At 41.7% G+C, this 16,233-nt stretch overlaps 1 protein-coding gene across 1 annotated transcript; it reads left to right on the top strand.

Moving 5' to 3' along the window:
• Positions 1-11,428: 11,428 nt before the first annotated feature.
• On the top strand, positions 11,429-13,504 carry LOC139646258 (anoctamin-10-like). Its single transcript, XM_071522226.1, has one exon. It carries the CDS (start codon positions 11,429-11,431, stop codon positions 13,502-13,504), a length of 2,076 nt encoding a protein of 691 aa, XP_071378327.1.
• The last annotated feature ends 2,729 nt before the right edge of the window (positions 13,505-16,233 follow it).

Here is a 16,233-nt window from a genome sequence, read left to right as displayed (position 1 = left end):
TTCCATATCTGTGACTGTACAGTGTAAGGACACTGGCCTCTCTCTGTGTTTGCCAGAACTATCAGAAAGCAAAGGTGTCCAAACATTAGGGGGCAAGGGGCTTAGAGTGTATCTCACAGTAAACTGGAGCAGGTTTGCTCAAAGGGTTTCCACGTGTGATATCATACAGTACATTCAGTTCATGGTCTTCTGTACTCACGCAGAAACACACAAGTGTTCACATGTAAACCGGGGTGAAATGAGGCCTTCAGCAGAATCCTTCATGCTGCAGTGGCACGCGGGACACACACACACACACACACACACACACACACACACACACACGTTGCCTGCTGCCCAACATATAGATGCATGTGCGCATGTGCCACGCTGCCAACAAACAAGCATGCAGCGCACACATGTACGCACACACATATACATGGAATTCTGCCATGACAAACACACACACACACATGCAAGAGACAGAGTCTAGTGTTATCCTCCTAAATCAAAGGCTCTACAGATGACCAATCACAGTTTGAAGCAAGGATGAGTCAGATGTTCTGCAATGCAGAGGATGCTGCTCAGATAAAGATGTGGACCCTTGACATTTGTAATCAGCCAAGTGCTGTCAAAACAAACAGAGACAAAATTGTCACTGTTTTCCTTTGACAAGAAAATAAAATATAATTATGTAATATAGATTATTATTATGCGCAGCATGCCGTATCTCTGCACTGTATGTATGTATGTATTTCTTCTTCTTCTCCTTCTCCTTCCTCTCCTTCTTCTTTTAGTATTAGTATTATTAGTAGTGTTAATAGTAGAAGTTGTAAAACCATCAGTTTTCCTGAGGACAGCTCAGCCTGTCTTCACTTCCACAGACTTAGTTCCACTGTCATATCCAAACAGGCTTTATTTGAGTCACCATGTGGCACTGTAAAAGCCCAACATGAACATTCATAAACAGCATTCACAATGTTATTTCACAGCCCCAGACAGTATAATTCTTGCATCCTGCCTTTTCTTTTCACAATTCATCAGCTCATTACACGCCGGGGTGGATTCCATCTGCAGCGACGGTGGGCAGCGGCACGGATATAAATATCCACGCCGCGCTCTTGCCAAGTGGGTGGCACAGACGAGATTCGCAGCGAGACTGTTTACACCGGCCGACCGGCTTTACGGAAACAACCGCTGGGAGTCGGACAGATGAGCCGGGAGGTGTTAGCGAGAGTCGAGGGGCAAAGGCACGTTATGTAAGGCTCCCCGCAGGAGGCGGCGGCGGGGATGAGCTTAAAATACACGCTGAACACACACCACAGGGGAAGTCCAGGGAGGAGGACGGGGGACGGGAGGAGGCCGTCACTCCGCTGACACAGTTAGCTGTGGCAGGAAGGAGGTCATCTAGATAGACGTCGTTCACCTTCAGCTGACCGCCGCTTGTCAAAGCAGCTCTTCCTCTTTCCCCTTCTATTCCTCTCTCAACTCCATGTCTTCTTTTGAAGGTTTTGAAACTTCTCTTTTCATCCCCTCTCTCCCTCTCTCTCTCTGTGTTTCCCTTGCTGCCTCTCAGCTTTCATTGCAGTGTGATGTCTGTGTTTTGATGTTGCTGTTTTTGTTTGTGGTTGCTTTGTTGTACCTCACAACCGAAACATTCTGTAGTGACACATTGTGCTACGGAAGTGTACTGCACCACCACAAAATCACCAAACTGCGAATGAACTGACAGATTGACCTCATTTCACATTTTCGCCGAAATATATCATAATGATATTACCTAAAGTGGTAACATCCAATTCTAGCACGGCCAGCATTATGAAAACTAGTAATCACTGTTACTGTCCACACTGTCAGTAATTTTAGATAGTGAAAAACACGTGAAACAAGTGAAATCTCATCAGTATAATTGACACATCTCTTTCTAACTCCTACACATGTTTACCAGTTCAAATCAGGCTCTGCTTAGCCGTTTCCCCCTCCCCCTCCCTCACTTTTATCTCTTAAACACTTGGCTCTGCTCTATCTTTCCCCGCAATTACACAAACACGGCCTCCACCGCATTGTATACATACACATTCTTGTGCTGAGAAACACATTACTCCTCCGGCCTGCGCCTGCGTTATCGTCTAACGGCTTGGAAACAATCTTTTTAACTCGGCTGCCACGTCGGAAACGCCTGTAGAGTTGCACTGCGGTGATAAGTGAGCACAAATGAAAGTTTAGCCGAAAATCTGCTCTGCTCAGCTTCTAAATTTATCTCAGAGGAAGCTCTCTGTAGAAACATTCCACTACAAAACCAAATTTAGCCGTCTTGTTAACCATTCTGTCTGCATGGTGACTAAGAAAAATGCAGTTAAATTGAGAGTAAGTTCATGTTATGAATCATTATTCCCCTGAGACTTGCATGCAGAAACACATTTATGTAATAGCTCGTCTATATCGCAGACAGTCGAGCCCCCGTTCCAATATGCATGTGAGATGTATTGCGGCAGCTATAAATAGGCTATGACTCAGTTTGTTTGACTTGGGGGGGCTGTTTCATAACAAGGAGAGTGTGTGCGTGTGAGGGTGCGTGTCTGTGCGCATGCGCGTGTGTGTGTGCATTGATGATTTGTTGCTGGAGCAGGCACTTGCGTCCCTGTACCTCTCAACTCAACGTTTCAATCAATCCTGAGCTCATTGCATCAAGCGTGACCTCGATATTCTCCAGACTCCACCCATCAGTCGACGTTTTTACCCTAAAATAGCACAATCGGGAAAGCTCTCCGTGTAGTGTCCACATGTTCCTGCTGTCGGCTCTGTTATGAGGCAAACATTTCAGCCTAATATGAGCGTTAGCCTCTGACACACATCGGAGGAAAACAGTTGAAAAAGACGCTCAGACCGGTGCGAGGCAGAAGCCAAGAGCCTCAGACCCCCTTCCTTCCTCATGCTGCTATTCTTGGACTCCGAAATACGTCACGCTGTTTCCAAAGCAACCACCTCTGATCGCTGAGAGGAGGGAGAGGAGGGGCGAATGGGGGAGAGGGGAGTTGGGGTGGGGAAGAGAGGGGGGGGGGGGATTATGAAATGCTCATAAAACAAATCAGATAGATTACAGGGGAAAGAGTCACGGGAGAATGAGGAAGGATTAATCAAAATAACAGGCGAATCCAAATGACATGCAAACAACTGCGGAAGGGACTGATAAAATCAACATGATCTCAGTTTCTTCAGTCTTTTCTTAATCTAGCACACATGGAGAGTTGTTGGACTGCTAGCTCAAACTGCAGCTTCTCCTCATCTCTCGTTCTAGGTCAGTCCAAGGTCGTCCCATAGCTCTCATGACATCTGACACTATAGGAAAAGTTCAAGCTGTATAACATCCTGTAATGGTGTAGGGTTAGGCCAGGAGCCAGTGACCATGTGACACAACGCCTGATGATCTGCTGATAAGTTTGTTTTGTTTCCCGCTGCTGACCTAGAATTCAGACTGGCTCTGTTCAGTGTGTTGCTGAGAACACACAACTCCCCTACTTTTATTTCTGACTGGCAGATAAACATAGATAGACAGTATTATTTAGCCAAGAACATCAGTGGTATCAATCATTAAAGATAACTGAGTGTATAATCAATAAAGGACAGTCATCCCAGAAGCTGCTGACTGCTGTTTTATTTGTGTAACTGTCCTATGTCTTCCATAATGACCTGTAATACTCAGGCAGTGGCTTACATCACACATTGTCATAATATGGCTGCAGTCATCAGGGATAAGAGCTTCATTTCATAACAAACACAGATCTAAATCCCCAGCCGAGGATAAGTTTAGGGATCAGAGGTGCATAACATGTTTGATTAGGTGTCGGGAGGGGCAGAGGGATCGGATTGAAGGGGGTTGGGTCAATTGAATAGTTGCATTTGGGAACAGAGGGTGTATAGAGAAAGAGTGCATGACTGTGGTTATGTAAAAGCATGCTGTGCAGTTACGTAATCTGTTCATAATCAGAGGGTAGTACAGATATAGATGGCCTACTTTCCACCTTGTTCATTCCAGCATGACAGTGGCACAGTGTCCTGAGTGCTTAAGTTCACCCAAGGCAGCCTGGCAGCAGGTTTGATGCTGTTGAACTCCAGTCGTCAAGTACAGTAGCAGAGGTTTTTCTCATGCCAGTCCTGCTCTACTTATTTCCCCCTAAACTCGATCGAATAAACAATCACACAAAGTGCTGCGTGTTTTTTCCCTGGATGAATACAGGCGGATATTGAAGTTGTTTCTGGCGTGAGTCATAATTTGTTTGTTTGATAATCTCTCTCCGGTGTCCGAGGCACTTTGCCACGACACTGTGCACACAGGCTAGTGCCACCGCTCTGAGCCATGTCAGACAGATTACATCTGAAGTAGACACGCAACATTACAGACAGTGTGTTGTTACTGTGTCTTCTCACACTGCCCAGGCTCTTTGTGTCTAGAATCCCTCAGTGCGCTATGAACAAGTCAAACGTATTACTCATATTTCCCTTTTGTTTGTCTTTCTCTTTTTCATCTTTGCTTTTGTAACATTTCCAAGCTTATGATCAGCACTATTTTTCAATATGATTTTAGATGAAACACTAAAAATTTTTGCAGCTACAGAATGTTACAAGTAGGTGTACAGAAATATACTTGATTACTTTGCATTTATACAATTTTATGTATGATCAGAGTACTTTGTCATAAGAAAAAACAAAATCATGGGAAATTTTAAGTGGGATATTTTAAGATGGTTAAATCGCAAGTGCCTTCTAATTCAGAAAGGGACAATCGTTGGTGCTAAATCTATTCACAATTATATGGTTCCATTATGCACTGCAGTATGCCTTGAAGGTCTGTGTAGATATGTATAAAGATAATGTGACATTACAGGGTTATTTCTACAGCCTGTTTATGAATGGCTAGCATGTTAACTCAATTAAGCCTTGCAGAAAATAAAATTAAATAGATCATGCAACTTATTTTTGTTGAGAAAAGTTATTTTGCTTTCATTTACATCACTGCTAGTTTTGGTAGAATGAATCTTTGGTCTGAAAATTGGTTTTGTTTGTTTGAATGCATAATGTGCAGCAGAAATGCCCGTTGTAAGCCCATAAGGAATGAATGAAAACTGTTCACAGGTCAGATTAAGTTATTTTTGTTTAGTGACCTAGAATTTTTCCTGACGTGATTGGATCACAGATGTAACGGTAACACTTTACAGTAAGGGTCACTAAGTTAATGCTTAATAAGCATTAACTAACCTTAATTAAAAGTTAACTAATGTGTAATTTACTAACGGTGTTCATGTTAACTAAGGTATTAATTTATACATTATTTAATAGTTTACAAAGATGACTATTAAATAATGTATAAATTAATACCTTAGTTAACATGAACACCATCAGTAAATGATTACCAGACACATTAGTTAAGTGTTAATAAAGGGTAAGTTAATGCTTATTAAGCATTAATTTTAACTTAGTGACCCTTATTGTAAAGTGTTACCGATGTAACTTTGAGGAAATACAACATCTATTAATTCATTTTTACTGACATGAATAAACCTTTTAATGAAATCTAACTATTTGGAGGGTGAAATTCTAATTTCTGACAATAATGTCAGACTGAGCCTCATAATTACAAGGTCACAACATGGTTTTTTCTTTATCAAAATTACATCTAGAAGAACTGTAGATTCAAACTTATTCTGTACTTTCTTTATTCTTTCTGCTTCTTTTCTTTCTTCACATTGCAGGCTAGAAGGCTGTGACAACATGACAGTCAAAATAAATGTTCTCCAGAAGGATTTGGACCCTTTCCTATATGACCCATTTCAAGTCCTCAAGTAGACTTTGTAAAATGCTGGTCCAGATTATGTGGGTGATTCTTTCTTTTGTAACTTGTTTGTAAAAGTTATGTAGCCAAGTCATGCCGCTAATTTCATCAATTATAAAATCAGCAAAATTGGTTCTAAGAGCTGATTATTGTGTTGCATAACATGATGTGGATCCAGTTTTGTAACTCTTGTTACAAATTAGGGTGAGGTTTCCAGAAATAATTTTTGCACAAAGTTTATCTCCAAAGTGTCCAAATGTCCCAATTTAGAAAGAACCAAATTATAAAGATCCTGTTGAACATTCTGGTGGGGTTGTTAGACTTAACAAATTTCAGATGGAAGTCTCCAGGGGTTCTGATGATCCTGGACCCAGTAGGACTTCATATGTAGATCTTATAGAACTCTTAAAACCCCATTTCTAATTATGAAAGAGACAGAAATAAAGAGGTCTTTCATCAGAGCTGCATGATGCATCATTCATGCTTATGACACACTTATGAAAGGCTCTCCGTTCCTAGAAACCAAGGGTAGAACTTTCCAGAATGAGGAACAGTGAGTACTCAGAGAGCAGAGAGAAGTACAATGTGTAGCTGTCCTGAGTGCTTCTCTCTCTCTCTCTCTCTCTCTCTCTCTCTCTCTCTCTTTGTTGCCGTGCAGATAACAGATAAACATGGTGAGGTAAGGATTAGGGAACACATATTAACTATTAATAAGTCGCTTATTAACATGCATATTAGTAGTGTATTGGTTCCTTATTAGTTGTTGCACATGAATATGGCTCTTAGTATGCTTTGCTTAATATGGGGCTTATAAGGTGCCAGTATCACAAGAATACTTATTCTCCTTTAATTAGGCTTTCTGTATAACTTCATAAATGCATGTGAATCATTTGAACATTTCTATTCGTTTACAATACACTAACAAGAGATATTGGTTTCCTACCCAAAATTGCACAGGAACTGTTTTTATCTTATTTAACACACATGAGAAACCAGCAAAAAGATCACTCAGAGAAACAAGTCTAGATTACAAAGAAAAACAGAATAAGGTGCTAATAAGTGGTTTGGAATGACTAATAATGAACCAATACACTGTTAATATGCATGTTAATACGCATCCTATTAATAGTTAATATGTGTTACTGTTCCCTAATCTAAGGTGCTACCGCATCTTGCTTGGGGATGCAGGAGGTAGGATGATCTGTACATATATCAATACTGAATATAAAGACATGATTGCTCCGTTGCTTTGGGTCACAACATGCTTCTTTTGGGATACTTCTCTTGCCCTCTTAATTTTCTTTTTATTCCTTAATGGGGCTTAACTTAAGCCTCATCATTCCTATTAATTAATCTTTTTTAAATCCTTGTGGCATAAATAACTTCAGTTTTTCTTGATATGTTTCTTTCATATTCTGTGGTTTTGTTGAGGCAAAGGAAAACCTTGTATTAGCTACTTTATTCTAACAATTTGAATGCACCTGGCCACTATTTCATTGACAAAGCCTTTTGAAATTTCAAACATTTTTGTTATAGGCCTAATCCCCTCCACAGCCCCCACCCTACTGGAAACTGAAAGTGGTAATTTTCGTCCTCATGGGAGGCTTCCTTTTTTAGTATAACATTCAACAAGGATGTGATCTTCACTTTTATGTAATGCTGACTGCATCCTAATCCCAGTGGTGTTCCATACACTGGATTGAAAGGATTTTCTTGAGAGTCGAGTAAGAATACTGTCATTCCCTTAAATCCTGAAATAGAACGCAGGCAGTTCAGCAGCAGCCATCCGAGAGGAGAACAGCGCAAAAAGGGCTTTGAACAGTTGGCTGAAAGAGCTTAACCCAAAGTGAACTCTGATGCTCGGAGCCAACCACCCAGGCCAGCGGCCAAGGATTTAAGAAAAAACTGAAGAGATCATAATTTGATTGGTCAATACTAGGATTTGTCCCAGAATGATCTCTGAGGTCCTGTGTGACCTGAGACCACACCGCTCACCCACTGACTTTTTCTCATTTAGTTAATCTGAGTGCTCCAGACCTTTTTACTAATCGCTGACCCAGACTCACTACAGCTATGTTTTCCTCCATTATTATGCAAATTATGTACTTTGAATGACTAGAAGCTAAAATTCGGACAAATCTTATTAGCACCAATACATACAGTATATTGTTGCATTTCCGCTGCAGCCATTTTAGGTATCAGTCTTATCCAGAGTGACTTAGAATGAGCTGACACATAGAGTTAATAGAGTTCATTGTTTTGCTCAAGGACGCTTTGACAGGACACAGAAAGGTCTCCTTAATCACTAGGGCACTCTGCCACCCATATTATAACAGTGCAGACTTATTATGCAACTGATAAATAATATTATCTAGATCTAGATCTATTAAAATGCACAGCGGCCCTAATTCTGATATCACAATGCACAGCAAAAGTGTATATTGTTGACATCTCAAGCAGATGCCTTGACTAATACACTGATGTACAGCAGGAAATAGGTAAACTGGGTTGTGCTGGGCTTCTAAATTCCTCAATACATAATTCTTGCCGGGGTTTCAAAAACAAAACCATTCTGTTACCCTGAAAGTAAGAGACGACAATGAGTGTTTGACTTAGAGGAGCTTTGAAAACAGGTTAAATATCCCAAGGGATGGAGAAAAAAGAGAAAGAGGGAGAAAGCAGAGAACAAATACATTCATCATCTTATTGTTACATCTTTATATTACTGTTGACTGTTGTAATGTGGGCTCATGGAATTAGACAATTGACTTTTTATTGCGTAAAAAGAAAGAGAGGGAGGGGAGACAAGGAGGAGAAAGTGAAAGGGGAATAGAAGGGTTTGTCGAGGACAATGGCTCGACTCAGCCGGGCCATCTGAGGTCTGTTTATTCCGTCCTTACCTCATGCTCCCGCTCCCCAATGTTTATTCATTCAACTCACTTCAGTAATTCAAAAATAAGCACAGGCAAGTTAAACAATCCGAACATTTCCCTCTGCGGAATTAGCAAATGTGATAAAAATGTCATTCCTAATTCTCTCCAACATCCAAGCAAGAGTTCCATAGGTGCTCACCCTAAAATAGGACAAGGGATTGATCTTGTGAGTTGGTCAATGTGTTCTTTATCAATATTGATGTGCGAAATATGTCCCATTTATTTAAAAGTCAGCCTCTAACCCCTCGACTACGTGTTTGGCCTCGCCCTGTAAGAACTCACAAGTGAACAATCAACTTCAGAACGCATGAATACGGTGCATGTGGAAGGATTTTATTTTGAGCCAACTGAGAGTTCCTTGATGATGGATCCTGAGGATGGGAAGCGGTGTGGGAGGAAAGAATGAGTCATCCATCATCCATCCACTGGGTTAGGTCGCTGCCGCTGGTGCGGAGCCGAGCCGAGCCCCATCTCACGGCACTGAGGGAGAGGTGATGTCAGAGCTGTCACTGCTCTACTCTCTCATCAGCACCCACTCACAAAGCTCTTCGTATTTGTGCACTCAGGGCAGGGTGGAATACAATAATAGCAATGAATGGAGTGTACTGTCTTCATTTAGCATCCTGTCTCTATACTTTAAGCCCTGTTTGGCCCTATTTTCCCATTTCTTTCTCTACTACCAACCACTTTTTTTTTTTTCTTTTTTTTTACCTCAGCTGTTTTTTGGCTGGAGGCTTGCATATTAACTTTGCCAAAAGGTCGGACTGAATGAAGCAACGAAAATCAACTTGGGGTTTCCAAGAAATTTTGGAACATTACGTGGTCCTGAATATCCATCCTGAACACATTTATTTTCTCCCCCTTGAATCTTCTTCCCACCGGTTTAAATGGCCGTGTATAGTCAGAGAAAGTTTATTCAGTCCCCTTGTCTGCGTCATTTCTTAGAAAGGAGGACCATATAAAATTATCCAATTCTACATTTACTGGGTTGATGATTCAAATGCAGAACAGAGTGTTTTTTCTTTTTCAGAACCCCACAGCTTTAAAGAGCCCTGTAGTGCTTTGTACGTGACAGTCCTCATGTATGACTCAGAGTGTTAGCATCTGAAGAAATGAACACCCACCGGCCACTGCAGAAAATGACGCTGATGTGCTCTTGAGTAACTTTTTATTTCCTCAACATGGTGTACATTGGATGATGATGCATGTTCCCGGGGGCTGTAGTTCTGTGCGTGAAATAAGTGACTCATCATGGGATGAATTACGTAAGTTACATAAGTGTTTGTTTACCCTCCTGATTTACGCTTCCTTTGTAGTGACTTCTTGGTACTGTATTAAAGGAACAACATAGATGGTAGGCTTTGAAGGATTCATACATTTTAAAAAGTGAACATTTGTCTGGATCAAGTGATATCTGTGTTTCACTCAAGGCCAAGGTGTTGTGGGATAGAGGACTGAGGGCTGTTGGTAGGGTCAGAGGAGCAGGATTCTACTCTTGTCATAAATAAGTAGCTTTTTGACATTTCAAAACTTTCTTGGAAATAGCTATATTACAGTTATTTATAATAGTGCTCACAATAGCTACATACACTAATTCAGCAAGCAATGGAATATCCAGAATCATGTCTTAAGCTATGTTGGCTTGATTTTCTCTTTAAAGTCACGATGAAACAGCATTTTGGAAGCATTTTGCTTCCTCAATTTGATTTAGGCCTATTTCCTGTTGAAATAGGATAATGACCTAATGTGGTGGGGTGGGGGGTGAAATAAAAGTGTAAACCCATGGGATGTCATTTAGGGAGAGAAAGACAGTGTTATTTGATTAGAGGGTGGAGGGGCGGGATTGTTGAAAATTCGGCAATGGTTTTATTGGTTGGAATTTTTATGTACGGTTCCTGGTGCAGCATGAGTTAACCATTAAGGATACACTGTTTTCCAGGAAGGAAACATAAATGGATTTTGATTTTGTAAATGTCATTTCAATTTAACATTTATTGTTAAATATGTGTATATTATGTCATGGAAAATTAGCTAACAAGGTAAAAAGTATTTTTTTAATTTCATTGTAACTTTAAATGCTTCCTCTTGGTTATTATGGCAACATTGCCCTCTTCTGGGAGAAGATAGCATCACATCTCCAAATTCTAAATTAAAGCCCTTGCTGAATTGATAAATAGCTTTGATTAACATTATGCTAAGTATGTTTTGAAGAAGGATAATATTTATTTCACTTTAGATAATTACAGAAACTACCTACACCAGCATATTCCAATTTATATTTTCAAGCTAAATAATTCAAAGCCTTGATTTCCTCTGTGTATCTAGACCTCACTATTTAGAACCAAAGGTAGCATATTTATTTTGTTAACCTTTGGCACTGATGTAAAATTCCCAGTGTCTGTTTGCTAATGTTAATAATGCAATATTTCTAACATCACACTAGCAACATGTTAAGTTGATGACATTTAAAATTTAAAATGACATGGTGTGCTCTATGGCATTCTGATGCTATATGATGCCACAGTGGCAGAGTTCCATCTAGACTCACTGTGCTGTTATCCTTACAAACTTGAAACACAGTTGGGGCGGGTCCCTGTGTAGCCCAGAGAAAACAACAGGGGGCTGGTGACCATTACACAGACCTCACAGTCTAATTCAACCAAGTAGAAAGGAGACGTATCTGCTGATGGCCAACATCAGGGATGGCGTACTTTCAGGAGGAGGGAACACAGGGAGGAAAGACCTGCTCAACACAAACATTACTGCCTCTGTGTTGCCATTGATTTGGCTTAATGAGGTCACTTCACTGGTTTTGTTGGAGTTCCACCCAGAGGTGGAGGCTGACACAGTGGACTGGATCCTTGGGAAATTTCTAGCGCCGAAAATCCTAGGAGGAGCTGACATACTGGGCATGGTGATCAGCCGGACTCGGGCAGGGGGGCCCATGGTGGTGGTAGGAGCTACTCCTGAGAGGCTGCTCTTGGAAGTAACATTAGTTGAAGACCTCTTCAGGCCCAGACTTTGCTGTACGGCCCCCCCAGCAGGAGGCCCAAGAGACAGACACCACACTGATGGACTGAGTGGAATACTGTCGTCTGCCAAGTGTGTGACCCTGCTACAAAGGATTCTGAGTAAACTGTGTGTGGGGGAGAGGGAGGAAGTGCAGGTGTTCCAGCATATCCATATCCCTCCAGGAGAGGCTGTGATTGCTAGTCTGTTTTGCCATGGTGTCATCACTGACAGCTACCCACTTCATGAGGCTTCTAGGCAGTATAGTTTAAAGGCTGGCTGGTGTGTTGGTCTCAAACCTTTCAGCAACAATGAACATCTACTATGGCTGGAGGAGATAAGGGATTACTTTGGGGAGAGAGTGGCCCTCTACTTTGGCTTCCAGGGCAGACTAATCCACTCCCTCCTTCTGAAAGCTGTTCTGTCAGTGTTGCTGTATTTCAGCCCCATGAACCTGGACAATGGCATGGTCTTCTTCAGCCTCTCCAATATGGTGTGGTCAGCCGTCTTCCTGCAAGGCTGGGAGTACAAGAGCAAGTCCCTGAAGAGGTACTGGAGCACAGCGGTGACCCAGCAGCCTGTACAAAACCAGCAGTTCTCACCAACGCCACCACCAGCATCATTTCCACAAGAAGCAGGGGCTCCCAGGGTTTGTGACCCACCTCCATCTCCAAGTCCACCTCCAGCTCAGACCCATGATGATGCTTTCTCCTTTGGGGAGATGCACTGGAAGAGACTACTTCACTCCCTGGTTTTCCTAACTTTCACCATTTTTCTGTCCTCCTGCCTCATCTTAACCTACATGCTTCTGGATGAAGAGGTTAGGGCCTTACTACGGACAGAGGACCATCTTGCTCTCTACTACAATAGTCTTCTGTACATTCCTGAGGTCACTCTCACGCTAGCCATGGCTGGGATGGATTACGTGGCATATCAGCTTTCCAACAGTCTCAACCCTCACAGACAGCAAAGACAGCAATATAAACTCCATCAACAACATTACTTACTCCCTGAGCTCATCTTCTCCTGCCTCTTCAACCATTTTGCTGTCCATGTCTACACAGCCCTTGTCCTGAGGAACTTCAGTGAACTGCGTTATCACCTGGCAGTGCAGCTGGCCACTCATTTGACCCTGAAGCTGTTGTCTGCTGCCCTACTGCCCTGTCTGGGACGTAGAGTGCGAAGAGTGCCCCCTGGCCGTGGCTATCAGGAATCACAGCTCAACGAATCTCCCATCGTGAAGGACATTTTGGAACAGAGCACCAGGCCAGGCAGTGACTCCCAGACATGGAGCTACCTGGAGCTCCTCATCTCCTACTGCCATGTCATGTTCTTCTCTGGTATCTACCCGCAGTGCGCCTTATGGTGCCTTTTCATCACTGTGGTCAAATCCCGCCTCGACATGCGGAACCTGTGCGACCGGGAGCGCCGGGCCTTTCCTCAGACGTCGTTCCCCGCTGGTGGGATTGGGGTGTGGCAGTGGGTGTTTGGAGTTGTAGAGACCCTGGCTGTGCTGATCAACTTGAATCTGTTGTGGTCATCACGAGAGATGAGCAGCACATACTGGGAGGTGCTGAAGATGTATATCCCGCTCTTAATGCTGATTCTCACATTGGGAGGTGGCATCAACTCCCTAGTGCTCCACCTGATCCAAGCCACAGACGGACAGAGAGAACAGTCCGGTACGAGACACGCTCGATTCCACAGACTCCCCAGGCGCCATCCGCGTCAGCCTTCCACTCAAGTAATGTAGAGATACAGCAGTATCAATTCGAGGCTGGTGATTCAAATAAAGCAAGACATGGAATTCATGCATGTGACATGCTGTGTGCAGTGTGTGTATCTTTGTGTGTTTGAGTGTGTGTTCTACTGCATGTGTTTTCGAAGAGCTTGTAAGATTTTCCATCTGAGCAATCTTAAATCCCTTTAAACTCAAAGCAAACATTCACATCTGGCATCTTGGATCTGTGTGCAGGACATTTAGGGAAGCCATCTTGAAATGTTGTAACAGCTGAAACCTACGCCTTGGCTGTGCCTGCTGTTAGTGGGATGGTGAGAACTGCAGCCAATTAACACTGGGATTGCAGAGCCAGGAAGGGCAGATAGAAAGTTGTTCCTCCTTTGGCAGAATCATTGGGGCCGACAGATGGTACTTAGACCGGCTAAACTCTGTGCTCCTGTCTGTGGACTCCTAGATTAGAAGCTGAACTCGCTCTAGTAAATGTGATCAATGGTTGACTTGTGAAAGTTCTTCTGAAGTTCTTTGGATGGCTTAATTTGCCATGGGTCTCCTTTTACATTTGGGCACCACACAACTTGGCCATGTATAATCAAAACAAATTTTTTCCATTGACACTGAATCCAAGGACATGTGGGAGCAATTCTCAATATATATCAAGTGTCTCAATTAGGGGATATGCCACTAGAGGGTGCTACTTGCATTTGGTACTAAGTACTCAAACATCTATTAGTTTTATTTATGCAACAAAAGTGGAAGATGTGCAGTGGTGTTTTATCCTTTTGTCCATAGAGATTTGAGTTCACTCATCTCCATTCAAAAGTCCTGTCTGGGGTGATATATATGTTTATTATAGAATGCATGTTACACCCATGCATTGCATTCAAAAATGATATTCTGACTTATTTGAATCTTGAAATTTTATGGTTCAATGCCTAAACATTGAGCTTAACATTGCCATTTGCAGTCATGTTATCTGCTTTTAGTATGGGTGGACCCAGAGGTAACTGAACCCCTAAAACTGGCAATGTTAGTGACACTGTCCAAACATTGCATTAGACAAAACCACTGCATCCAATCTCAATGTGAGACTTCACCGAACTCTTGACTAGTTGACTAGCATTGTATCTAAAATTTGTGATCAGAGCCACACCCTGAATGGGCCAAATCCTGCCTGAACTCTGTGTTAGACAGTAAGTAAAAGCTTACACTATGCAGGTTTTTTTAACAGGATGCCAGAGTTCAGCAACAGAGAAAGTAATATATTTTTGAACAAGTAACAACAGGCACAGTTGCGTTGAAAGGAATAAGTATTTATATCTTACCCACTGTTTATTGAGCTGTTTGATAATAATATGCAATTCTCTACTGGACTGATTTATGTGCAAAACAAAAATTGAATACCACAATGGAAACAATGTATACGGCAAATGAACAGAGAAAAACAATTGGTTCTCAAGGAAAGAAGCCTTGAACTGATCATTCTGCTTTATTTATCAGCTGAATAAAACTACAAATTAGTGTTTAAAGATATCAAAAAAACAAATGCATATTTGACACACATACAAAGCAGAGTTAAAAGAGCCAGAAAGCATATAAGCTATAACTACTTCAAGGATTTTGGTCATTCTGATTAATTTCCGTTTTGAATTGTATGGCTGTATCATAGGTATTCTATTTGGAATGTTAAGACGTCAAGATGGCCAATATTAATTCTTTTCCTTCGATGGCTTCCCATTGATCAGGCCGGATTCCCAACGCTGCCACAGAGGAGCCCTCTGACCTGCTTTGTGACCCTTTGGCTCCTGCTGTGAGATAAGACGGGGAAAAGACCTGGATTTAGAATGGCAGATTAGCAGGAGTCTTGCTTACTCTTCTTGATCCTCTGAATTTCAAATCAATTTTAGCACCACTTGTACTAGTAATACAGTACAAAATATTTTTGATATAAATAGTATTTTCAAATACTTTTCAAATTTGCGCTGTCACACAGTACAGTACAACAAGCCCGAGAAAGCCTAGACAATTACAAGAAGGTTATTTGAAAGTCAATTTAATATATTTAAACCTCACACTTAAGGTTAAAAACCAAACATAATATTTATAACTCTCTGAGAAGATGTCATAAATTTTAGCCTTTTGATGATACTTCATCCTGCAGTGTTTCCACAAATCAATGACAGCATGACATGATGTCAGATGATGTTAGCAGGTTCTTGCCAGTGTTCTACACAAAACACATGCACAGATCTGACGGAAGGAGAGAGAAAACAAGAGAGAAGCTATTTACAGTAATTAGACCTGACGCATCACCTGTGTCTGCCCAGATTTCATCTGGTCTTTCTTGGAGGGTGGTGGCCAAATCCGATCCAATTTCCCCTTGGACTGTTTCCTGACATCTAAAGGACAGGAGGGACGAGGAGAAAGGAGCAGCATGTCAAGGGATTTGATTTCCGCCAGCAGTTTTTCATGAAACTATGAAGGTTTTTGCCAATTGTAAATCAAACTAGACTGAACCGCCATGAACTGAACTGCAATATGAACCATTTAAATCACTTTTTAACTGCTTAGTATTTTTATTCTTTGTTTTATTTCTATGTGTAATTTCTGTGTTTCAAAACTGATTTTAATGTGGGTTCTACTGTCACCCGAATTTCCCTCCTAGGGAGAATGAAGAAGGACTTGACTTGACTGGAGTTGACTTGAAAACAACCCATGCTGTTTGGGTTCGTTCCTGAAGCTCA

This window comes from Centroberyx affinis, unplaced genomic scaffold (genome assembly GCF_046629955.1).
Source record: "Centroberyx affinis isolate AG114_WGS23_722 - 3 ecotype Tasmania unplaced genomic scaffold, CSIRO-AGI_Caff_v1 ptg000968l_1, whole genome shotgun sequence".
In the NCBI taxonomy this organism is placed as follows: domain Eukaryota; kingdom Metazoa; phylum Chordata; class Actinopteri; order Beryciformes; family Berycidae; genus Centroberyx; species Centroberyx affinis.
Note: the sequence above shows the minus strand (reverse complement) of the source record. Positions and strands in the feature narration are given on the sequence as shown.

What these genes read in the sequence shown, in the direction of transcription:
- LOC139646258 (XM_071522226.1), top strand. Translation starts at nt 11,429, where the DNA reads ATGGCCAACATCAGGGATGGCGTACTTTCAGGAGGAGGGAACACAGGG.